Genomic DNA, 25,572 nt, shown 5'->3' with positions numbered 1-25,572 from the left:
TTCAGCTGTGAGCAAATGTTCCTGGCCTTCTGTCTGCGGTGAGCTCCTCGATTTTATTATACCTCTCTGCTCCGTCCTTTGGATCCAAAGCTTGCTTTAAAATGACGCTCACTCCACACTGAGCATGTGATCTCAAGGCTCCCAGACCTTGCCATCTGAATCCCCAGGGTATAGAGACCACATCAGGGGGCCCACTTGAGGCTGCAATGTTAGCAAAAGGAGGTCCAAACCACTAGGCACTGTGCAACGCGATTCATTCAGCTTTGGTGACAGCTAGGATCAAACCCGTCAGTCCTAAAGGAAATCAACTCTGAATGTTTACTGGAAGGGATTTGAGCAAACTCTGGGAGATGGTGGGGGACAGGGGAGCCTGGCCTGCTGAAGTCCATGGAGTTGCAAAGCATTGGACACGACTTAGCAACTGAACAACGGGACTGAAGAGGGCCCATGGTGGGGCTGGAACGGGCTGCTCTGAAAGCCTGAGGAGCGGGTGTATTTTGTCCTCAAGCCCCAGCTTGGCTGCCAGGACCTTGCTAGACCCTGAAGAGGGGAAGAGAAGGAGGAGCTGCTCTCTAATGTTCTTGAGAAGAGATACAGTCTGAGGGAGTAGCCTGGTATTGGGAACCTCCTAGTTTGAGGAAGGATGTTTATTTAGTCTTTGGGCCCCCCAGTACGAAGGAGAATGTGTAATCTTAGAAGCATCTCTCATCCTAGGAGGAAAAACAGCCTAGTCTGAGGAAGGAGGCACAGCCCTTGAAGCCCTTGGTGAGGAAAGAGGACCAGACTTGAGGAAGCCCTAGTCCGAGGGAAGAAGCGCAGCCTTTGGGGTCCCAGCGTAAAGAAAGAGGACTAGCTTTGGGGAATCTCTTAGTCTGAGGGAGGAGGCTCACCCCTACTTTTTTTACTTTCTCACTGGAAGCTTCCAACCCCCTAGAAATGCCCTGGTAGGGGGGCACCATCTGGCGGAACAAGCAGGGAGGCTTCGGGGCGGGGGTCGGGGGTGCAGGCGGGCTGGCTCAGGAGAGGGTCGCGGTGCCCAGTGCGATGGTCAGCACCGGCAGGGCGAGGCGGAGGCCAAGCGCCGCGCCCGAGTGGCACTTGGGGTCCAGGATGGCACGTTGCCTGGCGTTGCAGACGGGCGGGCCGGCCAGCCGGTGGCCCGGGAGCGCCGGGAAGCCCTCTTCCTGGCACAGGTCGCGGGTGCCGCAGCCGCGCACGCTCAGGTTCCGGCCGCCTGCGGAGACGAGGGTGGGGACGGGGCGTGAGGAGCCTGGGGGACTGCAGTCCATAGGGTGGCACAGAGTTGGACTTGACTGAGCGGCAGGTACACACCAACAGGAAAATACTTAACCACAACTGTTGGTGTGATTTTTTAGGTCCTTATCTTTTAGCCACATGTGGAAATGCTTATGGTTGAGTAATGGGATATCTGCGTGTATTCAAAATAACATGGGACCTGGGTAGAGATAAAACAGGATCGGCCATGAGCAGATAATGATCACAGTTGGGTCAAAGGTCCACAGGGCTTATTAAACCGTTTACTCTTATATCTGCCTTTGAATTTCTCCATAATAGAAAAGTTAAAAAGAAATGTAAGCCTCACAGCACAGTCTGAGTTTGTGTCATCTTGCCCTGAACTGGAGTACACTTCCTCAAAGAGCCATGTTTGTGAGTTATGGTCCCACACCCCCCATCATGCACACCCACCCACACATGTACACACACACACACACACACACACCTCAATCACAGCCCATATGAAGCCCAAGAGACCAGAGAACAAACTGCACAAACACACCCAGGCTTCCCGCTCACCGACATATCACCCCTCCTCCGGAAACACCCGCACACTTACCCCCTCGTGCACAAAAACCAACTTCCCCAGTTCATCCCTTCCCTGGACAGTGATCGATTAAAGAGCTATTCAGTCCACCTGAGCCTTATTCACAGTTAACAGTGATCACCACCAACGCTGCTGCTGCTGCTGCTGAGGCGAGTCAGTCGTGTCCGACTCTGTGCGACCCCAACAGGCTCCCCCATCCCTGGGGTCCTCCAGGCAAGAACACTGGAGTGGGTTGCCATTTCCTTCTCCAATGCATGTAAGTGAAAAGTGAAAGGGAAGTTGCTCAGTCGTGTCCGACTCTTAGTGACCCCATGGACTGCAGCCCACCAGGCTCCTCCGCCCTTGGGATTTTCCAGGCAAGAGTACTGGAGTGGGGTGCCATTGCCTTCTCCGAACCAGTAACACTGAATGTCATCAATTCCAAGATGCAAATCCCTATTCCCCAACACACACGCACACATACACACAGTTTAGTCACTCAGTTGTATTCTGCTCTTTGCAACCCTGTGGACTGTAGCCCAGCAGGTTCCTCTGTCTGTAGGATTTCCCAGGCAAGAACACTGGAGTGGGTTGCCATTGCCATTTCCATCTCCAGGGAATCTTCCCAACCCAGGGATGGAACCCGAGTCTCCTGTCTTGGCAGGCAGATTCTCTACCTCTGAGTACATGCATATATTTTTGAACACTTTGGAAGACAGCTGTCTTCCTGTCTTTCCATCACCTTAGATTTGCTGACATGCCATACATAGCCCTTACTATGTTCTAGAATTATGCTATTCAGTATAGTAGCCACTAGCTGTATGTGGCTCTTGAGCCCCTGCCATGTGGTTGGTTTGAACTGGGATGGGCTATGAGTGTAAAACCCAAGTGAGATTTCAAAGACTTAGTAGGAAAAAATGAATGTAAGATATCTCGTTTATCATTTCTCATGTCATTTGCATGTTGAAATGATAACTGTTGGATAAGTTGGGTTAAAAATATATGTTATTCGTTTGGTGGAAACCAACACAATTCTGTAAAGCAATTACCCTTCAATTAAAAAATAAATCAATTTAAAGTTAAAAAAGAGAAGCCAGAAGAAAATATATTATTCAATGAATTTCACCTTTTACCTTTTGCATAAGGCTAGGTGAGGTGAGGTGAGGTGAAGTCCCTCGGTCGTGTCCGACTCTTTGTGACCCCGTGGACTGTAACCTACTAGGCTTCTCTGTCCATGGGATTCTCCAGGCAAGAATACTGGAGTGGATTGCCATTTCCTTCTCCAAGGAAGGCTAGTAAAAGTTTTTAATTTGCATATGTGGACATTGTATTTCTTTTGGACAGCACATATCTAGAAGCTTCATGGATTATCTTATTTAAGATTCATAACAGATAAGAGACTTTGATTATCAGATGGGGAAATTGAGGCACAGACAAAGAAAGTCCCCTGCCCAGGGTCACCCAGCTCATAAGGGCTAGGATTTGAACCCAAGCAGCCTGGCCCCAGAGTCCTGCTTTCCGCCCTCCACTCCATCACCTCTCTCATGAACTCATTTCATCCTCATCAAACCCTGTGAGGTATGCTTCTAGCATCCCCACTTATCAGAAGAGAAAAATGAGGCTAAAAGAGATGAAGGTGCTTGGGCCACACAGGGTCAATGATGGGACTGGGCCCCCCAAACTCAGGCATGCCTGTATCCCAAACCAGCGTGTTCAGACTCTCTCGTGCACAGGTGCTCGCACACAAACACACATCTTACCTGCTTCAGACACCAGGTTCCCGTGGATACACTCCGTCTCCCTGCTGGGACACTGCATGTAGAAGGAGGGGCTGCAGGGCCCCGAGTGGCCCCCAGGACATGTAGGGCACAGGAACTCACTCAGGGCGCTTGAGGCTGGCAGGGCAGCTGTAGGGGGAGAGTGATGGTCAGCCGGGAGGGCTCTCAGGACCTCCCAGGGTCCTTCGTGTGCTCACAGGCTCTACTACAGGGGGATGACCTTAATGGGATTTCCCAGGGAGCTGCAGTCAAGGTGGCTTAGGGCAACCTGACTGGTAATGTGGGTTGAGTGCCCACCCTCCTCAATCCAGGGCAAACTCTCCTCCAAAGTCACCCCACCACCTCCTTGGCCTCCCATCTGACCACTTTCTGGTGGCAGCGCACCGAGAGGACTGGGCTCTTGGCAGTTGCCTTGGCAACAGGTGGTGTTGACCCAGAAGCCAAAACCAATGCTGTAGGTCAAGGCGGAGACGGAGTTGTCAGATGTGCAATTCTTGGAGGCCACGCAGGAACTGTTTCTCCAAGCGACAGAGTTAGTTGCACCTAGGACTGGAAGGATATGGAGGGTGGGTTCATGAAAAGCAAATACGAGCCATCTTCATTCCCCCACCAGAGACTGAACCCACACCTCCATGGGCACCCTCTGCTGTGAAAATGCTGAGTCCAAATCACTGGACTGCATGGGAATTCCCCAAATCATTGTTAAGTCATGAAGTCTGTTTTTTGATCATTGTGGTAAAAATATGTATATACATAATATAAAATTTACCTTCTTGGCCAGTTTTAAGTGTGCAGTTCAATCGTGTTCACTGTATTACATTGTCAGGTAATACATCTCTAGAATTTTTCATTTTGCAGAATTGAATCTATCACCATTCTACTTTCTTTATCCATGATTTTGGCCACTCTAGATACCTCATGTAAGCGGAATTATACAGTATTTATCTTCTTGTGTCTGGTAAGTAAGTAAGTAAGTGAAGTCGCTCAGTCGTGTCCGACTCTTTTTGACCCCATGGACTGTAGCCTACCAGGCTCCTCTGTCCATGGGATTTTCCAGGCAATAGTACTGGGGTGGATTGCCATTTCCTTCTCCAGCGGATCTTCCTGACCCAGGGATCGAACCCGGGTCTCCTGCGTTGTAGACAGATGCTTTACCAGTCTGGTGAAGCTTCTATATTTTTAGCTGCTTTGCCATTCAGGAATTCCTATGACACTTGCAGCATCAGGTTTTAAACTCCCATCCTCTGTGCAACCAACCTCTGTCCTTCATAGCCAGGAAAGCGTTACCATGGCTGGAACTGAAGCAGCAAACACAGGAGGGCAAGGCGAGGCCTTGGATGTCTTCTATCCCGCTTCTGCCTGTCCTCCCCCATCCTGTCCCGGGGCGCTCACCTGTGATGCCCACCGTCTGAAGGCAGTGGTTCCTATCTTCAGTGCAGGGGAGAGGGTTGCAATGGTGGAGGTCTGAGCAGGTGAAGCACGTGGTGACCTTAGCCTTGCTGCGGGCCGTGCAGGGACCTGGGGAGAGAGGAAGATGAGCTGGCTGGAGGGTGTGTGTGTGCGCGTGCACGCGCGTGTGTGTCAGTTTCTGGGCACACAGCTATATGCTAGTGACGGTGCTGTGTGGATGCACTTCTGTGATGATGCAGTTTGTGTGTCTGAGCATCCAGGCCTGTTTCTCTGTGCACACGTGGTCATGTGGCTGTACATGCATGTGTTGCCCTCTGTGTGTTCTGGAACTGTCTGAAGAAAGGTAGGAATGTTTGTGTGTCTGCTTTCATGAGCCCCTCTGTGTGTGGGTGTCTGTGCGCATTTCTGTGTTTCTGTGTCTATGTTGCTGTGATTGTTTAGTCTCTAAGTCGTGCCTGACATTTTGCAATCCTATGGACTGTAACCCGCCAGGCTCCTCCATCCATGGGATTGCCCAGTCAAGAATACAGGAGTGGGTTGCCATTTCCTTCTCCAGGGGATCTTCCCCACCGAGGAATCGGACTCCATCTCCTGCATGTTAGGCAGATTCTTTACCACTGAGCCACCTGGGAAGCCCATGTGTCTGTGTAGGAGGCTGGTCTAGGGAGTCTGTGTTTCCAGCAAGGTTTAGGGTGCTTGGATATACATGTTGGTGCACAGATGTGTCGGAGAAGGCGATGGCACCCCACTCCAGTACTCTTGCCTGGAAATCCCATGGACAGAGGAGCCTGGTAGGCTGCGGTCCATGGGGTCACGAAGAGTCGGACACGACTCAGCGACTTCCCTTTCACTTTTCACTTCCATGCATTGGAGAAGGAAATGGCAACCCACTCCAGTGTTCTTGCCTGGAGAATCCCAGGGATGGGGGAGCCTGGTGGGCTGCCGTCTATGGGGTCACACAGAGTCGCACACGACTGAAGTGACTTAGAAGCAGCAGCAGCAGCAGCAGCAGCAGCCCAGATGTGTATGTTAGCTAAGTGTTTCAGTGTGTGTGTTTATTTTGTACTTTTGTGTATTAATATTTGTGTGTTTGTACCTGTCTCTTTCCCAGTCCATGTGCTTGGATCTGACAACTAACCTTCATCTGTGTGTGTCCCTGCATACATGTGTCATATCCACAAGGACTGTACCCACAAAAATTCCACGCCCCATCTCCCAGTTGTCAGTAATCCTAGTTTGCCCTTTTCCTCTTTCCACGTTGTAAATTTTAGCTCTCAAGCCTACCATGTTTTTCTTCATCGTCATCATTCATTTAATCCTCTGATTAGTTTTGAAAAGTAAACTGCCTAACAGCTGGTAATCTGAGATAGTAAAGGTGAGAATGTTCCTGCTTTGCCTGTAAATTCAGCAAACATATCTTCTTTATCACAGGACTGTCTTTGCTGTGCAGGTTCTAACAAGAGTATTTTCTATGCCCCCAGGGCTGAGGGGACAATGAATCCAGGTTTGAAAATTACCTTTGCTCCTCTGAAAAGTCTATAATTCTGCTCAGTTGTCACTTAAAAACCTGTTGCTGGGACTTTGCTGCTGGTCCAATGGCTTAGATTCCACTCTCCCAATCTGGGGGGCCCGGGGTTTCATCCCTGGTCAAGGAACTAGACCCCACATGCTGCAACTAAAGATCCTGCATGCTGCAGCTAAGACCTGGCACAGCCAAATAAATTAAATAGATATTTTACAAAAAAAAAAACAAAACACAACTGTTAACCTGGTAAATACTATCTCAATTAACATCTCTCTTTTCTGGAAGACAAAGACTATTGTGAGTGTTCTTTGGTAAGCCAAAAGAAGGCTGTTGTCAAATCTGTCTTCTTTCACAAGCCAGGAAGTGAAGAAAAGGAAAAGACCATCAGATTTCTTCTAGACCGAGTTTAGATCTCGAATCTCATTTACACAACAGGATGTTCTCGTTTTGACGTAGGGCTCCTCTGCAGGCGTGTTTTGGGTGCTAGGATGTAAATGCAGATGGTCTGTGGATGTGTGCCAATGGGATTTTCTGCATCCCGGTGTCAGGTGGTGTGAGTGCGTCTGTGTGCATCTGTGTGAGCTCGCGCCTGTGCACATACGAGTAATTGCAATCTCTGGGAGCTTGATGGTAGGGAGAAGGGATACTTGGGAACACGTAAGATCAGGAAGGGCATTAGGGACCCAGAGAGGGCAAAGAGGGTAGAGTCTCAGGAAGTCACCATTCAAAGCACCTGGCTGGGTGGTGGGAGTCACACGGCCGCATTCGGGCTTGGTGATGAGATGAAATCCAGATGCTTCTGGGCCCAGAGTGGTGTTCGTTTGCAGGTGGCAGATCTCTGGTGTAGCACAGCCTTTCAGGGTTTGGGGGGTCCCTGTAGCAACAAGGTAAACTGGCGGGGGAGGCTCAGAGCTTGAGTCTTCCCAAATTGATGTCTTCTCTGTGTGAAAGTTTCCAGCTCTCTTGATTCTTCTGTATGATTCATTATCAAATCTATCTGGTCATTTGTTACAACCTCTTGTTGCCCACTCATTTGAAGGATTCTAACTTTATTCCTTCATATATGTCACGTATAACTACACCATGTTCTGTGGCTGCTAATTATAATAGCTGAGTTCCTTGTGGACCTATATCCGCTATTTGTTGCCGCTGCTATCATTCATGGTGGCTTGTTTCCTTGTGCGTTTCATGGGCTCTGGATTGGGAGTTCACATGGGGTTGATGTCATCTGTGGGAGTCCTGGGGGCTTTTCCCTAGAGAGGATTTGCCTTTGCTTATACTGAGATCAACTGGCCTATGCTTTGTCAGATAAGTCAGATCAGCTGACTCACTGGAAAAGACCCTGATGCTAAGAAAGATCGAGGGCAAGAGGAGAAGAGGAAGACGTGATGAGATGGTTGGATGGCATCATCAACTCAGTGGTCATGAGTCTGAGCAAACTCTGGGAAACAGTGAAGGACAGGGAAGCCTGGCATGCTGCAGTCCATGGGGTCACAAAGAGTCAGACAGGACTTAGCAACTGAACAATAAAATACTGAGAGCCAGGGGTTCTACCAACCTGGGATCATTTCAGCTTCCTTCCAAGATCCCTGACTTACATAGGGGTTACACAGTCAGTTCTCCAACCATGCTGTGGACCCAAGATCTAGTCACTTAAAGCAGGCTTTTTTTTTTTTTTTGCCCACACTGAGAAGCATGTGGGATCTTAGTTCCCTGACCAGGGATCAAACCCACACCTCCTGCACTGGAAGGAGAGGTCTTAAACATAGGCCCACCAAGGAAGTCCCTTAAAGCAGGCTGTTATAAGTATTTGCTCTCAGGACCACTGTGCATTCCATGTTCACGCACTGATCTTCTGATTTCTGCTCACATTTTCGTTTTCTTTGGGGACCCTTGGAAATCTCCCTCAAGCTCCCAAAATCATGGCGAAACTTTTGTACAGCATCTAGTTCATCTGTGAACAGTGGAACCAAGGGGGATGGGTGGTGGGAGCAATCCATCCTGGAAGCAGGCTAAAAGATTAGAGTGTATTGCCTGCGGAGCAGTTAAGAACAATAAAACCAACCGAAAGTCAGTCTGCTTTTTATTATCATCATATACCAGCACTTCTAAACAGTGGTGGTGATAAATACCTCTCTCCACCGGAGCAGACCCCTCCTACCATTCTCATTCCTCTCACGCCCACCCTCCGAGCATGCCGCTGTTAACAGAAAGACCCTGCGGAGCATCCAGTCCACCAGACTGCTAGCAGCACAAGCCCAGACCACTTCTCTCTCTGACTCTTCACAGGTAATCTAGTCTCTGATCACTGTGGTTGTGTTCCAAGCCTTTTGTTCAAAAAGCCTCTGCTCCAGCCCTGTGCAAACACGTGATGATTTAAAAATCCACCTGCAGGGATTTCCCTGGCGGTCCGGTGGTTAAGACTCCACCTTTCAACGCAGAGGATGCCGTTTCAGTCTCCGATGGAGGAGCTAAGATTCCACATGCCTCACTGCCAAAAGACCAAAACATAAAATGTTCAGAAGAAATATTGTAACAAATTCAAAAAAGACTTTTTAAAAAATGGTCCACATTAAAAAAAAAAAATCTTCCCTGGGGTAGGAAATGGCAACCCACTCCAGTATTCATGCTTGGAGAAGCCCGTGGACAGAGGAGCCTGGCAGGCTACACAGTCCATAGGGTCGCAAAGAATCAAACACACCTAAAGCGACTTAGCACGCATATCTAAGGCTTAATAATAATAAACTTATTTTTTTACCTTAAAAAATAAAATAAATAAAACGTGCAAATTCTTTAAGACCAATAGGTGAGGGTCTATACCTCCTCTCCAACGAAACCAGATGGTCTTTTGTGATGATTTCAATCAATAAAACACAGAAGACACGACAGGGTGTGAATTCCAAGGCTAGGTCATAAAAGACCATGCAGCTGCCACCTTGTTTGCTGGAATACTTGCTCTTGAACTCTTCGGCTGCCATGTAAAGATTGTGGCAGCCATGATGTGAGGAAGCCCAATGAAGAGAAACCATACAGAGAAGCTTTGAGATTACATGGAGAGAGAGGTGGGCCAACCAGCCCCAACCGCTGCCTCATTTGCTGCATTAATCAATCTATGGGAGCTCCAGCCACTGTATAAAAAGCCCCAAGGCAGCCACGACATAAGGAAAGCCAGTGTAACCAATGCGGAGAGAACACATGGGAAAGCCCAGATTCTACACGTACGAGATGCTCACTAAGCCCCTAGTTGCCCCTCGGTGTCAGCTCCAGCAGCCCTCTAGCCGTATCTATATGAGAGAACAGAACTTCCCAGATGAGCTTTTCCTGAATTCTCAACCTACAGAAACCGTAAGATGAAACCATAACATAAAATGCTTGTTTTAAGACACTACAGCTAAGAGACGTTTACGTAGCAATAAATAACCGGAACACACGTGCAAATGACCCTCCGCACTGATTTGTGCAGACAGCGTGGAGGCCGGCCAGGCAGCTGGCCTCCTGAAGGGAACCCTTACCTCCATGCCATGTCCCACTGAGGGTGAAGCACACCGTCTGGTTTCCAGTGCAGTTCATGACCGAAAGGGAGTCACACAGGCCCAGCTTATTCCTGGGACAGTGGTGGCACTGCACCCCGTTGGGCTGGGCTTTGGGTCTTGCTTCTGGTGGGAGTGGCTGTAATAAGAGTGAGATGGGGCTGAGGGAGAATCCCCCCGTTCATCCCCCTTTCCCCACCTGCTGTTCTTGCTGCTTCCACCCACCACAATCTTCCTCCAAAGTGAGACCAGTCTGGTCTGAGACACCTCCTTCTGGTCCTTGAAGACTGATTCCAAGGAGCAGTGAACAGAATCAAAGGTGGAGTTGGCCCCATGCTTTCCATTTGTCCTAAGAAAACCTTCATGCTGAAGTCCAAGGGTTCTTTCATTCATCCCACAAACATTTCTTGAGCACCTACCCTGTGCCAGGCCCTGTTTTCAAGACATTGGCCACACAGACAAAAGCCCTCCCTCTAAGGCCCCAAATTCCAAATGTGACGAAAAGGTGATGCTGTTATTTTAGATTTTAAAATATTGTGGTGTTTTACAAAAGAGTAGTTCACCACCATCTGGTTAATTCCAGGTTCTTCACCATCTGATTAGTGTTCAGAGCTTTCTTAGAGATCTGAAACATTGAAGAGGAAGCTATTTAAGCATATTTTTTTTCCTTAGTCAAAACAGCCACAGATTGTTTTAACATGGGTTTATAGTGAAACATTGGCAGATACAGAAAAGTAGAGAACTGTACTGATTAATAGATGGCTTCTCTCTACACGTGGTTATTAAATGCTTAAACTGTGGGTGGTTCCCTTTGGGATGTGCTCTGAGTATAAAACACACCCTAGAGGGTGTGTTTTCAGAGGTTTCATTTGGGAAAAGAAAGTAAAAATATCTCATTAATAATTATATATTGATTATCACCATGTTGAAATAATAGCTTGGATATGGTACCTGAAGATCTATTCTTAAAATTAATTTCACGTGCTTCTTCCTACTTTTGAATGTGGCTACTAGAAAAGCTTTCATTTTCTGTATGGCTCACAGTTTATTTCTACAGACAGCTATGGGCATCTCGCATGCGTGTATGATAAATCACTTCAAAGGCCAGTCGTATCTGGCCCTTTGAGACCCCATGGACTGCAGCCCGCAAGGCTTCTCTGTCCATGGGGATTCTCCAGGCAAGAATACTGGAGTGGGTATCCATGTCCTCCTCCAGGGGGGTCTTCCCAACCCAGGAATTGAACCCAGATCTCCCGAATTGCAGGCGAATTCTTTACCATCTGAACCACCAGGGAAGCCCTACCAAGAGACAATTACTCCAGTACACCTGAAACTAACACAACATTGTAAATTAACTATACTGCAATATAAAATGAAATATAAAAATATAAAAAAATCTTAAAGAGCAATAAAGTAAAAATATGGACTTCTCAGGTGGTCTGGTGGTTAAGACTCCATGCTACCAATGCAGAGGGCGTGGGTTCAATCCCTGGTCAGGGAATTAAGATTCCACGTGTCACGTAGCATGGCCAAAAGATAAAAATTAAATTAAGATTACCAGTAGAAGAATCTGAAAAAGAACAGATATATGTGTACGTATGACTGAATCACTTTGTTATTCATCTGAGATTAACACAACGTTGTAAATCCAACATAAAATTTAAACATTTTAAAGGAACAAAAAAATAAGATAAAAATGATCAGTAGAAGAATCTGGAAAAGAATGGATCTGTGTATATGCTTATTTTGAAATTTAAAAGAATGAAAAAAATGAGACAGTTGCTCCAAGTATTCTAAAGTAGTCTCTGCAACATTTCTTTACACATAGGAGCTTTGTCTGATGCAGTGATACTCCTAACTGACAATTTATATGCTGACTAGCACACCCCACTCTCAGCTCAGACCTGGATGTTGTATTTGGCTGATGCGCACAGTTTAGGAGGAGGGAAGTCCCGGGGGTCTGGACGGATGGCTAGTAGCCCCAAGTGTGGAGCTGCCTAGAGTCTCCTCACTGATACGCCTGCCAAATTCAAAACTCCTTCTCTGGGAAAAACAGCCAAGCAACAAAAAGTGATCTTTATCACCGTTCAGAGCCAAGTTTGGAAAAAGCCAGCGAGGAGATGCTCACTGTCAAGGTTGAGCAAGTGCAAAGTCAGCACCAGAAAATAAGCATTTCCCCTTACCCTAGACCAGAGCCCATCACCAATCATGACATATCTTGTTCTGTTTGACTAGCTTTCAGGCAACCCCTCTCCCAAGGAGAAAGAAGAGTCTGGGGCTTCTGTTAGGCGCCACCCCCCACCCTGCAATAACTCCATAAGTATAGCTACAATTTATAGAATGTCTACTCTGTGTCAGCTTTGCACTGTCTGCCACTCTGGCACAAATTATTGCACACCCATTTTCCAGATGAGAAAACTGAGGTTCTTCTTGTCCCAATCAGCCAGGCAGAGCCAGAGACTAAGGCCAAGTTCCCATGACACCCCAGCAGGATGTGTGGCCCCCAGGGCCTGGCCAACAGACCTTGTGGGGTAACACTGCTGCAGTTGTCTTCACAACAGGCTGTGTGGATCCAGAGACTCAAGCCAGGACCGTAGGTCAAGGAGTAGACATCTTCTCGACAGTCCCCAGGGGCCACGCAGGACCCATTCTTGATGATAGTCCCATTTGCTGGTGACAGAAATTGAGGATGGGAAGTTAGAGACCTCCCTGCCCCAAAGTCCTCCGGGACCTCTGCCCCCTCTGCAGCAATCCCCACAGATCAGTCTGGGGCTTCAGATGGTGTTGAGACCAACCCCCCCAACCCCCACCTCCCCACTGCCATCCCAGCAGCCCTGTGCTAGCTGAGCTACGAGGTATGACCAGAGGGGGCTGGTCCAGGCCACTCTCCTCCAACCTCTGCCCACCCACTTTGTCCATCCTCCCTACCCACCCCCGACCCCGGCCGGCCCATGCCCCACCCAGCTGCAACTGGCCAAGCCAGCAGGAGTCCTGGGCCGGAGGACAGGTTTTCTCCATGCAGTTTCCCAGCAAAGGGCAGACTGGACAAGTCTTGGCGGTCCCTGTGGGGAGAGAGGGGTGATTATACCCTGAGATTTGAGAAGGAGGAAGGGAGAACACACACACTTACTCACACACAGACACCCAAGTCAAGAGTGGAGCTAAGAGGGACTTCCCTGGTGGTCAGTGACTAAGATTCTGTGCTTCCAATAGAGCTAATGGTGGTGGGAGGCTGGGAGAAGACCAATGAACATTTTCCTGGTGGTGGGTGAATGGCATTCCAGGTGGGTGAAACATTGCAGGCAACGGTTGGGAGCTGAAATCAGCATCTCCAAGCTGGAGCTTAGGACAGTCTGCATGTAACCTACCAATTCTCACCATGGAACTCTTTCTCCAGACATCTCCCCCCTCCCCTACCAAGTCCAGAACTGAGCAGATAAGAGAGTCATTTCCTGAACTTCCCGTGTGGTCCAGTGGTTAAGAATCCACCTGTCAATGCAGGGGACATGGGTTCTATCCCTGGTCTGGGAAGATCCCACATGCCGTGCAGCAACTTAGCCCGTGTGCCACAGCTACTGAGCCTGTGCTCTAGTGCCAGGGAGCCGAAACTACTGAAGTCCTGACACCCCAGAGCCCGTGCCACCCAGACCTTGTGGGGTAACACTGCTCGTACCACCCAAGGGAAGCCACCACAGTGAAAAGCCTGCACACCACAGTATGAGAGTAGCCAGCCCCACTGCTCTCCCGCAGCAGCCAAGTGAAAAGTGAAGTCGCTCAGTCGTGTCCGACTCTCTGCGACCCCGTGGACTGTAGCCCACCAGGCTCCTCCGTCCATGGGATTCTCCAGGCAAGAGTACTAGAGTGGGGTGCCATTGCCTTCTCCAGGGAATCTTCCCAACCCAGGGATCAAACCCTGGTCTCCCACATTGCAGGCAGATTCTTTACCCTCTGAATCACCAGGGAAGATCTATCCTGAACCAAAGGTAGCAGAATCGTAAGCAGAGGGAAGATAGTCAGGTGAGGTAGGAATAATAAATTATTATTAATAACTCACCTTCAGGCAAGGCCACTTATGGCCTGATATTGTTCTAAGTTCTTAAAAATCTCTTCAAACAAAAATTTTTGTAAGTTTAGAATTATGTTTTATTTGGGGGCATTCCTGAGGTCTTAAGCCCAAGATACAGTCTCTTAGATAGCTCTGAGGGACTGTTCCAAAAATGTAAGGGAGGAGTTTTCTGGAATATAGTACAGTATAGGAGTTATTGCAAAAACAAACAAACAAACAAAAAAAACAGATAGTTGAACACCAAAAAGTTACTATTAAAGAAAACCCAGAAATATCAAGTTATTTGATTTTGCATTTTTCTATCCCCTCTAACACATTAGTTCAGTGAATGCCCTGCCCCCAAGAGCCCCCCGAGGCAGAGTCACTATCATCCTCATTTCACAGACAGGGAAACCAAGGCATAGAGAGGTTAAGTGGCTTGCTCAAGGTCACACGGCTAAGAAGTGGCAGTGCCAGGATTTGAGCCCAGGCAGCCTGGCTCCAGAACTACGCTCTCAAACACCCCATCCAGCTGCCTCTGCCGAAGAAAAAGCCAAGATACAAGAAGCTGGCACTGGGACTCCCGTCACCCCCTCCCTCTCCGAGGAACCACACACAGTGCAACTTACCTTCTGGGACTGCCAGCGCTCCCAGGAGCACTAGAAGGGGGAGGAGCCAGAACACGATCCTGGCTGGAGAGGAGGAAGAAGGACCAAGGTGCCCTGGCCTTTTATTCAAGGGCCTTGTCTAGGGTGTCAGCCCCGGAAGAGGGAGAGCAAATAGGCTGGGCAGATAGAGTCCCACCTGCCAAGCTGGCCACTGGGAGCCGGGGAGGGGCCTAGAGAGCTTGGAGATGGGGAAACTGAGTCCTAAGGGGCCTGGGGGACAAGCCAGAGGCTATTCAGTGAAGCCAAAGACGGACAGTTGGCCTGTTTTTGTGGTTTTTTGTTTTCTTCTTTCCTTTTTTGTCCTTTTTTTCTCCCCCGACCTTTTTTTGTTTGTTGTTTGGGCATGTTACTGCTATTAATATTATTACTAATAGGTTTGCTGGTCATTTTATGGGAGACGTTAACTCACTGGATCCTTCTAATAATCCTACAAGCCATTATCATTAACCCTAGGAGGCATATTCCAAAATATTTGACCAGGGACTTCCCTGGTGATCCAGCAGTTAAGAATCTACCTGGCTGTGCAGGGCACACAGGTTCAATCCCCGGTCAGGGAACTAAGATCCCACGTGCTGAGGAGCCACTGAGCCCACATGCCTCAGCTAAGACCCAACACAGCCAAATAAAAAATAAATAAATATCTTTTTAAAATATTTGATCGTCAGTCAGTACAGGGCAGGCTCTGCAGCAGTAACAATTCAGCCCCATTACTAGAGTGCTGTTCTGGTCCCCCTCACCAACCTGGTGATTCCGTTTTAGTTAGCAGAACTTGGGGGTGTCTGGGAAGACCCAGACACGCCATGAGTTGGGGAGCAGCCAGGGTCTTGGAAGAGCAGATTTCTACCAACCAAATCTGGTTAAAGTCTCAATATTTTAACAGTTGGTACGGTTGCAATCAGCCCTGAGTTTCCCCATGTTACAGAGAAGGAAACTAAAAGCTCAGAACAGTCCAGGCCCTTGTCCGAGGCCACAAGGTGAGGATTCTGGCACAACCAGGATTTGAACCCAGGCCCCACTGCCTTGACTGTTGGGCTCCACCAAGAGGGAAGAGGGAAGACAGCGCGCCCCTCCTGATGAGGCCCACAATGCTCTCTTGCCCTCACCTCTGCAGAAAGGCTTGATTTGCATATCTGCTCAATGGAGATAAGATCCATCTCAACCACCCACAAAGGGCCTTTGAGTCCCAGTGCTTGGAATGTCTCTTCACCAGCTTTGAGTCCCACCTGCCTCTCCTTTGAGAAGTAACTCTGGGGCTGCCCCTTCCCTCTCATTTGGAGCCTCGGTGTGTTGAACCCTGAGGTCCATTTCTTTCACCTCTGAAATCCTTATGATTTGAAATCAGAATTGATCATCTTCAACGGGCAGTTCCATCGTCCTGCAAGCTCTGGCTCTGACCCCTGCCCTACCCCCAGGATCTATATCAGGTGTTAGGAGACCACAGCTTGGCTGACACTTCCCAGGAAGAATTAGACCCTCAGGGCTCCACCAGTCCCTAAGCAGATAAGAAGAGAGATATATCACTGCCCTGGTGACACTAAACTGGGATCAACCCAGGGCCCTCAGGAAAGGCTCTGTTGGCTACATTCCTGTACAGGTGATGTATACTAGTGATGCTCAGGCTTCAAGGAAACCACATGCCAAGGGGGGTGAGCACTGAGGAATCAGAAGGCCAGGATTCAGGTTCCAGTTCTGCCTCCTCAAGCGGGGTAATCTTGGACATTTCACGCCCCTGAGTCTCAGTATCCTCATTTGTCAAAGAGCGCGCGTAGGAGGGCTTATGTCATAGGGCTGCCATGAGGATAAAACGAGCTGATGCATCAGAGAAGAACGCTGAGAACAACAGGTGCTCGATGGTATCATCGTCTCAGCTTCTCCCCATTGTAACCGTCATCTTCTGGCAGTGGGCCTGGCAAGGCTGGGGCTGGGCTCCCCTCTTGGCTCAGAGGAGAGATCCCAGCAGAGAGAAAGGACCAGTCCAAGGTGACTCCACAGGCCTTGCTGGGCTTTCCAGACTCCAGGGCGGGGCCCTCAATCAGGGTGTAGAGTCAAGGAGCCCACTTGGGAAGGTACCAGTCCTAAAGAGAAAGGCAGGAGGCTGGGGTGGGGCGGTGTCTCTTCTCTCCATGGGATGGGATGCTGTGGCAGAGACGAGTCTAGGGAGGAGGCCACCTCCTTCCCAGGTGGATCCCCAGCCTCTTGGTTCAGGAGAGGTGGGAAGAAGGGAGAACAGTCCCCAGGGAGCCTGAGGTTCCTGGAGGAGGGAGCAGCTCCTGGTGCTTTGTGAGTAGCAGCCAGTCTCCTCAAAGGTGAGCTGATAACTGAGGCTGAGTAAACAGGTCGAGGTTTTCTGAGTAAAGATTGTGAAGGGCAGGGAAATGTCCTTTCCATGCCTCCCTGCCCTTAATTTAAAACCTGGAGGTGGGGGACCTCAGGGCAATTCTCTAATGCATGTCCAAGCAAATATTCCCAGGGAGCTGAGTGATAAAGAATCCTCCTGCTAAAGCAGGAGATGCAGGTTCAATCCCCAGGTTGGGAAGATGCCCTGGAGGAGGAAATGGCAACCCATTCCAGTATTCTTGCCTGGAAAGCACCACAGAGAAGCCTGGCAGGCTACAGTCCAGGGGGTCATAAAGAATTGGACACAAATGAGCACCCACCCACCCCCCCTTTTATAGACAAACAACAGTATATGATACACACAATTCTGCCCCTAGATTTTTCCACCTGACAATCAGGTAACCTGAATTACATAATTTCCTCTTTTTTTTTCTTGTTGGATAAGTATACCTCTTGTACTGCTGCTGCTGCTGCTAAGTTGCTTCAGTCGTGTCCGACTCTGTGCGACCCCATAGGCGGCAGCCCACCAGGCTCCCCCGTCCCTGGGACTCTCCAGGCAGGAACACTGGAGTGGGGTGCCATTTCCTTCTCCATACCTCTTGTACAGTTTGGTACAAACCTCTTGTACAGTTCCCTGTAATTACAAACAGCTGCGGTGAAAAACGTAGGTACAGAGTTCGAGTTCCCAGAAGCGGTGAAGTGTTTTTGCAACATCAGGAGCGTTTTCTACATTTGTAAATTTGAGAGCGATTGCCAAACGCCCGTCTGTTTACACTCCTGTTAGTAGTGTGGGGAGTGCCCATTTCCCCATAGACTCCCTAGCTTTGTGCATCTTCCAGGTGTTTTATTTTTGCCAACCTTAGGAGAAAGGGGTGTGGCAGGACACCATCCTGTGTGTGCTCAGCTGCATCCGACTCTTTTGCAGCCCCATGGACTGTATGCAGCCCGCCAGGCCCCTCTGTCCATGCGACTCTCCAGGCAAGAATACTGGAGTGGGTGACCATTTCCTCCTCCAGAGGATCTTCCCCACCTGGGGATTGAACCCGCATCTCCTGCATTGGCAGGCAGATTCTTAACCACTGGATTACCAGGGGAGTTTTGCCATTGTGTGTCTTCTTCCATCCTTTCCTAATTTTTTGTCAATTCACAGGAGCTATATCCATGTCCTGTGGCTGCCACAGCAAAGTACCACAAACTGTGTGACTCGAAAGAGCAGAAATGTATTATCTTGCAATCTAGAGGCTGGAAGTCCAAAATGGAGGTGTTGACAGGACAGTGCTCTCTCTGCAACCAGTCAGGGGATCCTTTCTTGCCTCTTGGCAGCTTCTAGTGATTTGCTAGAAGTCTTTGGCTGGCAGTTTATATGTCCAATCTCTGCTTTCAGCGTCACATGGGTCTTCTCCCTGAGTCTCTGTTGTCACCTGACCACCTTCTTATAAAGACGTCATTCACATTGGATTAGGGGGGCCACCCTACTCTACTACGGGTCTCCTCTGGTGGCTCAGACAGTAAAGAATCTGCCTACAATGCCAGAGACCCAGGTTGAACACCTGAGTCAAGAAGATCCCATGGAGAAGGGAATGGCTACCCACTCCAGTATCTCTTGCCTGGAGAATTCCATGCATGGACAGAAGAGCCTGGTGGGCGACAGTCCATGAGGTCGAAAGGAGTTGGACACGACCGAGTGACTGACACTCTTGTTTTTCCTCTCCACTCTGACCTCATCTTAACTCATTACATCAGCAACAACACCCTTGTTTCCAAATAAGGTCACATTCTGAGTACAGGGAGTTAGGACTTCAGCATATCTTTTTCCTTGTTTGCTTCTTCTTCTTCTTTTTTTTTTTAAATAGGCACACCCTTCAGCCCCTGATTGGAGCTTTTAATCTATTAGCAATATTAACTCTCAGATCACAATGATTATTTCTGCTACTGTTACCTAAGGGGGGAAACGTAAGCTGCTAAGAGCTAGAGGTAGGAAAATCTTTCATTGCACAAACTCAGCAAATGTTTTTCCTCTGGCTCCCATCCTGTCTCCAGGCCACTGTAATGTCATGAAATCAGGGGGAAGCGAGGCAAAGAGGACTAATAGAGGATGGTCTGGAAAGAGGCTGGGGGCTCCCCGCCCCTGGTTCTTGCCCCACCAGGACAGCACAGTAGTTACCCAAACCCAGTATGGTAGTTATAAGTGTGAGCCGCAGAGCCTTGGATCCAAATCCTGACTCTGTACTTACAAGTCATCAAAGGCAGGTAACTTAACCTCTTACGTGTGCCCAGTCCCTAAGTCGTGCCCCACTCTTTGCAACCCCGCAGACTGTAGCTCACCAGGCGCCTTTGTCCATGGGATTCTCCAGGCAAGAATACTAGAGTGGGTTGCTATTTCCTCTTCCAGGGGATCTTCTAGACCCCCAGGAGCTCTAATCCACGTCTCTGTCTCCTGCATTGCGGGTGGATTTTTTTTACCACTGAGCCACCTGGGAAGTCCAATAACCTCTGGTATTCATTTGCTATTGTTGCCATAATAAATTACCACCAACTTACTGCTTTAAAGCAAAAGGAATATATTCTCTTACAGCACAGGAGGTTGAAAGTCTGAAATGAGTTTTTTTACATGTAATTACACATTTATATATTCATTTATATTTATTTATACTTTATATCTTTTATTTATGGACTGCGCTGGGTCTTAGTTGCAGCATGCAGGATCTTTGGTTGCAGCATACGGGATCTAGTTCCCTGACCAGGGTTGGAAACAGGGCTGCCTGCATTGGGAGGGCAGGCTTAGCCACTGGACCACATGAGAAACCCTTGAAATGAGTCCTAAGGGGTCCAGACCATGGGGTTAGCAGGATGGCACTCCCTCCAGAAACTGTAGGGGCTCAGTGATCTCTTTGCCTGATTTTTAGTAGTGAGAGCAGCCCCTCTTCGATTCCTTGGTTCCTCCATCTTCAAAGCCAGAAGCAAAACGTCTTCTTTCTCTGAGCCCAGTTTCCTTCACTCTGTCTGTAGTCGCCTGCCTCCCCTGCCTCCCCTCTATATTGACACTTGTGGTTACACGTAGGGCCCACTCAGATCTTCAGGATAAGGGATGTCCCCACCTTAAGCTCCCTGACTTAGTCGCATCTGCAGAGACCCTTTGTTCACATGAGGTAACATCACAGGTTACAGAGCTTAGGACCTGTATCTCTTGGGAGGTCATTGCTCAGCCTAAGGCAAGAGATAGATGCGTTCCTCCCTCCTGCCCAGGGTAAAGTGATTGAAGATTCATCCCCTGCGGGCTGAAACTCTAAGAGGAGAATAGCAGGACAATTAAGAGAGGAGGTCAGGCCCTGCCTAGACCACACATTTCTTTTTCTCAAAGTCAGGAGATTGCTCCTTCGAGGCCAAAGGGGAGTTATGACAACAGATATTCTCTACTCATACACATTTTTGGTAGAATTCATCTTGGATAAGAGATGCGTGTGCACACATGGGAAGATCCTGAGATGCATCACCTACGGACTGTGAACCAGTCCAGTCAAAATGATCGGCCAAATGAAACCCAGAGGAAATGCCCCATGAAAGTAATTCAAACTGCACGAAGGTGCAACTCAAGAACTCTCTCTCTGAGTCCCCTCGCGTGTCTCTCCACACATAATGTACTCTTTTTCCTCTTAATGAATACTTGACCTGCGTCACGACTTTCTGTCTTGGTGGAAATTATTTTCTACAGAGCCAAAGGGCCAGGACCCTTGTCACTGACCACCAGTCTAGTGGCTAGGATCTGGTGCTCTCACTGCCGCGACCTGGCCTCAGTGTCCGGCTAGGAACCCAAGCCCCGCTCCAGGACATCTCGGGCCAAGGCCACCTGATCAAGCCTACTACACCTCTCAGAACCTCAGTTTCCTCAACTGTAAAACAGGGGATTGTGAGGATTCACTAGGTTATATAGATAAAGCACTCAGGCCACTCCCCTGCATGGCTACAGAGCCCCATCAAACCGAGAGGCGGAGGTCCTCATTCACAGTGTCCCGCTTTGGGCCTCAGTTTGTCTATCTGGAAAAGGGGGGAAAAGGGGTGTGGACGTCAGGGTCTCCCAGCTCTGCCGCTGCCGAGGATAGGTCCTCTTTTGTCCCTCATTTTTGTAGAGGGAAAGGCGAGGGCCTGAGAGGAGATGTCCCCCATCTGGGAGGTAGCCAGGCCAGGATGGGAAAGCCCATGAGTATTGCCTGTCAGGCCTCCTGGAGTTGGGAAGGTAATAGGTACAGCCCCACCTCCACTATCAGCCCAGGCCAGAGGGGGTCACTTCCTCAGTCAGATGGCAAGAGGCTGAGGGGATTACACACAGGGAGTGTCTGTCAATCTGCCTCCACTTTTCTCTCTTTGAAGGCAGCAGAGGGTCCTTCTAGCAAACTCTGTCTGTTAATCTGTCTCTGCCTCTGTCCTGGGCTCTCAGCTTCAGTCTTCTTTTGCAATGAAAAAATATTTAATTTTGATAAAATGCATATAACATAAAATTTGTCATGTTAAGGGTACTATTCCCATTGTTGTGCAGCCAATCTTCAGAATCTGGGCATTTAAAAAAATTTTTATTTTATATTGGACTATAGTTGATTTATAATGTTGTACTAATTTTAGTGGTACAGCAACGTGATCCACTTATACCTATACACACATCTGGTCCCATCACGTCATGGTAAATAGATGGGGAAACAGTGACAGACTTTATTGGGGGGGGGGGCTCCAAAATCACTGCAGATGGTGACTGCAGCCATGAAATTAAAAGACGCTTACTCCTTGGAAGGAAAGTTATGACAAACCTAGACAGCATATTCAAAAGCAGAGACATTACTTTGCCAACAAAGGTCCGTCTAGTCAAGGCTATGGTTTTTCCAGTTGTCACGTATGGATGTGAGAGTTGGACTGTGAAGAAGGCTAAGTGCCGAAGAATTGATGCTTTTGACCTGTGGTGTTGGAGAAGACTCTTGAGAGTCCCTTGGACTGCAAGGACATACAACCAGTCCATCATAAAGGAAATCAGTCCTGAATATTCTTTGGAAGGACTAATGTTGAAGCTGAAGCTTCAATACTCTGGCCACCTGATGCAAAGAGCTGACTCATTTGAAAAGACCTTGATGCTAGGAAAGACAGAAGGCAGGAGGAAAAGGGGACAACAGAGGATGAGTTGGTTGGATGGTATCACCCACTCAATGGACATGAGTTTGAGTAAACTCCGGGAGTTGGTGATGGACAGGGAGGTCTGGTGTGCTGCAGTCCATGGGGTCGCAAAGAGTTGGACATGACTGAGAGACTGAACGGAACTGCACTGAACTGATACGTACATCTATTCTTTTTCAGTTTCTTTTCCCATTCAGACTATTACAGAGTACTGAACAGAGTTCCCTGTGCTATCAGTAAGTCCTGGCTGGTTATCTATTTTAAATATTGTTGTTGTTTAGTCACTAAGTTGTGTCTGACTCCTTTGAGAGCCCATGGACTGTATAGCCCGCCAGGCACCTCTGTCCATGGAATTTCTCAGGCAAGAATACTGGAGTGGGTTGCTATTTCCTTCTCCAGGGGATCTTCCCGACCCAGGGACTGAACCGACATCTCCTGCATTGGCAGGAGGATTCTTTACCACTGAGCCACCAGAGAAGCCGTATTTTAAAGTGTGTGTTGAGTCTCTGCGTCCCTCTCCGATTTCCCGAGTCTGGCTGTGTTTGGCCCCTGGCGCTCTCACTGTCTCTCCTTTTCTGTCTGCCTCTATCTCTCGATCCCTCTCCCTCTATATTTCTGCAGGAGATTTTCCTCTCCCCAGCCCTGGGGAACCCCCAAAACCCTCTGGACCTCACCCAGGACCCCACAGGCAGGTAGGAGCTGGGTGAGGCCCACGTGAGTCAGAGGAGGAAGGAGCTGGCATTCCTGCGTTTTTTTTTTTTTTTTCTGGAACTGTCCACGTTCCAGCCTCCTGCCCTTCTCCTCCCATAACACGTCACTGGACCTCACAGTGTGTGTCACTTAGAACAAGTCAGAGACAGAGACAGCGAGGGAGAAAGAGCCAGAGACACAGAAGTGGATGACAGAGTCGGAGAGACAGGGAGAGACAGAGGAAAGGAGTGGGACTTCCCTGGTGATCCAGTGGCTAAGACTCCATGCTCCCAACACAGGGGGCCCGGGTTCAGTCCCTGATCGGGAACTGGATCCCACATGCTACAATTAAGAGTTCTCCTGCTGCAACTAAGACCTGGTGTAGCCAAATAAATAAATATTTAAAAGAAAGAAAGAAAGAAAGGAGCAAAACGGACATATTGAAAAAGACAAAGAGGGACTTGCCCCTGGCCATCCAGTGGTTAAGACTGTGCTTCCACTGTGGGGGTGAGGTCCAGGAACTGTGGTACCATATGCTTCACAGCCAAACGAAAAAAAGACAAAGACACAGAAAGGGAGAGACAGATGGACAGATTTCAGAAAACTAGAGCAGTCTGGGGTGGGAGGATGGGAGCGCTCCGAGTTATTTCTCTGTCTTCAAATAAAAGAGGAACTCGTAGTCCATAGTGATGAGGTCATCCGGCCAGGAAGTGGCAGCGCCAGACCACACAGCTCCGTGAACTAACAAACCTGAAGCTACTCTTCACCGAGAGATGCTTCCACCCGCCCCAGACCCATTTCACAGCTGGGAAAAGCAAGGATCCATGGAGTGAAGCCACCTGCCCAGGGTCCCCCAGGAGCAAGGGGCTGAACCGGGTCTCAAGGCCACCTGGGCCAACACCCCGACTTTCTATCTCCTCACCTCATCTGCATCAGTATCTCATTCAGACTTCAAGCCAACCCCAAGAGGGCCTGACTTTTCCACATGAGGAGACTGACGCTTGGCGATGAGGATATCGGTTGAGCTGTACTATCCTGCTGTCGTCAGCACGACAACTGCTGTCCTCATGAGTCAACATGATAGTTCTACTTCCTGCCCTGTCCTACCCACAGAGAGGAAACGCAGGACCAGAGTCTAGAATCTGGATCCAACAGGGATAACAATGGCAGTGACTTTCTTATTGAGCACTTGCTATGATTATTATTATTATTGAGTGCTTGCTATTATTATTATTATTGAGCACTTGCACAGCGCCAGGCACTGTGCAAGAATGTACACTGGAAAGGGAGGTAATTAGCTTCCCTTTCCAGATAGGGGACTTGAGGCCCAGAGAGGTTAAGTAACCTGCCCACGGCCACACAGCTAGTGAGTAGCTGAAACTGGAACACCCGCAGCCTGGTCTCAGCCCCCACACTCTGAATCACTAGGTGTACTGCCTCTTGGAAAAGAGAATTTCTTTGAGATTTTTCTTACCTTATCTTTTTTATTAATTCATTCATTTATTTTTGTCTGAACTGGGTGTTCGCGGCTGCACGTGGGCTTTCTCCAGTTGCAGAGATCCAGGGCTACTGTCTAGTTGCGGCCCTCGAGCTCAGTAGTTGCAGGGCTTGGGCTTAGTTGCCCCAAAGCATGTGGAATCTTCCTGGACCAGGGAATGAAGTCATGTTCCCTCCATTAGCAATCAGATTCTTAACCACTGGACCACAAGGGAAGTCCTTTTCTTATCTTATATTAAAGTGATTACCTTAAGGCTTTGATACATTAGTAAGAATAACAATAGTTTAATCATTATTGCAGTGGTAGAGATAGCTACTGCTTACTTACAGCCTACTACTGTGTCCCTCTTAATTCTATTCCAGTTACACTGGCCTCTCTGCTGTTCCTAGGTCTCATCAGGTCCCCTCCCACCCCAGGGTCTTTGTACTAACTGTTTCCTTTCCCTGGAACTCTTCCTGGACCATCTGTCTGAACATCTATTCTCACTACATTCAGCCTCTGTTCAAATGTCACCTCCTCAGGAAAGCCCTCCAGGATTACCTGGCCTAAACCCAACCTCACCTCACTTGTACCCTGGCACCTCCTTCAGCCCGATTTGTTTTTCTGCATTTTACTTATCACAGTCTGACAGTGATAGACCAGGTAATACATAGTTACTCCCTGCTGTCACAAGGTCAGGGACATTTCTGCTGGGTCCACAGCTTCTGGACCAGTGCCTGGCAGAGAGCAGGTCCTTGGTAAATGTTGACAGAGGTTGTTGAGGCACTCCATGTGGGCCAGTGCCCATTTCAGGCATTTAATTCTACCGCATTAAATTGCTCTGACTGGGAGGGAGAGGCTATTTCATGTTTTGTATTTTATTTTTCTCTTTTAAAAGCTTATTATGGGGACTTCCCTGGTGTTCCAGTGGCTAAAACTCCGGGCTCCCAAATTCAGGGAGCCTGGGTTCAATCCTTGGTCAGGGAATTAGATCCCACATGCTACAACTCAAAATCTCAGAGGTTTAGTGATATACACAAGGGCGCACAGCTAATGACTAGCTGAAACTGGAACCCCCATAGTCTGGTCTCAGAGAAGACTGGAGATCCTGCATGCCAGAACTAAGACCCAGT

At 48.7% G+C, this 25,572-nt stretch overlaps 1 protein-coding gene across 1 annotated transcript; it reads right to left on the bottom strand.

Annotated features, from left to right (window-relative positions):
• LOC108637996 lies at positions 238-14,824 on the bottom strand. The gene is made up of 9 exons (XM_018062537.1): positions 14,740-14,824; positions 13,026-13,127; positions 12,589-12,735; positions 10,048-10,191; positions 7,269-7,409; positions 4,993-5,118; positions 3,985-4,149; positions 3,583-3,729; positions 238-1,234 (listed from the first exon to the last, which is right to left on the bottom strand). The coding sequence occupies exons 2-9, from the start codon at positions 13,081-13,083 to the stop codon at positions 1,017-1,019; spliced, it is 1,146 nt and encodes a 381-aa protein (XP_017918026.1). The 5' UTR covers positions 13,084-13,127; positions 14,740-14,824; the 3' UTR covers positions 238-1,016.

The sequence above is a fragment of the Capra hircus genome, chromosome 18, assembly GCF_001704415.2.
Source record: "Capra hircus breed San Clemente chromosome 18, ASM170441v1, whole genome shotgun sequence".
In the NCBI taxonomy this organism is placed as follows: domain Eukaryota; kingdom Metazoa; phylum Chordata; class Mammalia; order Artiodactyla; family Bovidae; genus Capra; species Capra hircus.
The sequence above is the reverse complement of the archived record's forward strand: the minus strand, read 5'-3'. Positions and strand labels throughout refer to the sequence as shown.

What these genes read in the sequence shown, in the direction of transcription:
- LOC108637996 (XM_018062537.1), bottom strand. Translation starts at nt 13,083, where the DNA reads ATGGAGAAAACCTGTCCTCCGGCCCAGGACTCCTGCTGGCTTGGCCAG. An exon ending in CCAAGAGCCCAGTCCTCTCG is followed by an intron (nt 3,730 to 3,984) that starts GTGCGCTGCCAC and finishes CTCCCCCTACAG; the next exon opens with CTGCCCTGCCAGCCTCAAGC. An exon ending in GAACCTGGTGTCTGAAGCAG is followed by an intron (nt 1,235 to 3,582) that starts GTAAGATGTGTG and finishes TCGTCTCCGCAG; the next exon opens with GCGGCCGGAACCTGAGCGTG.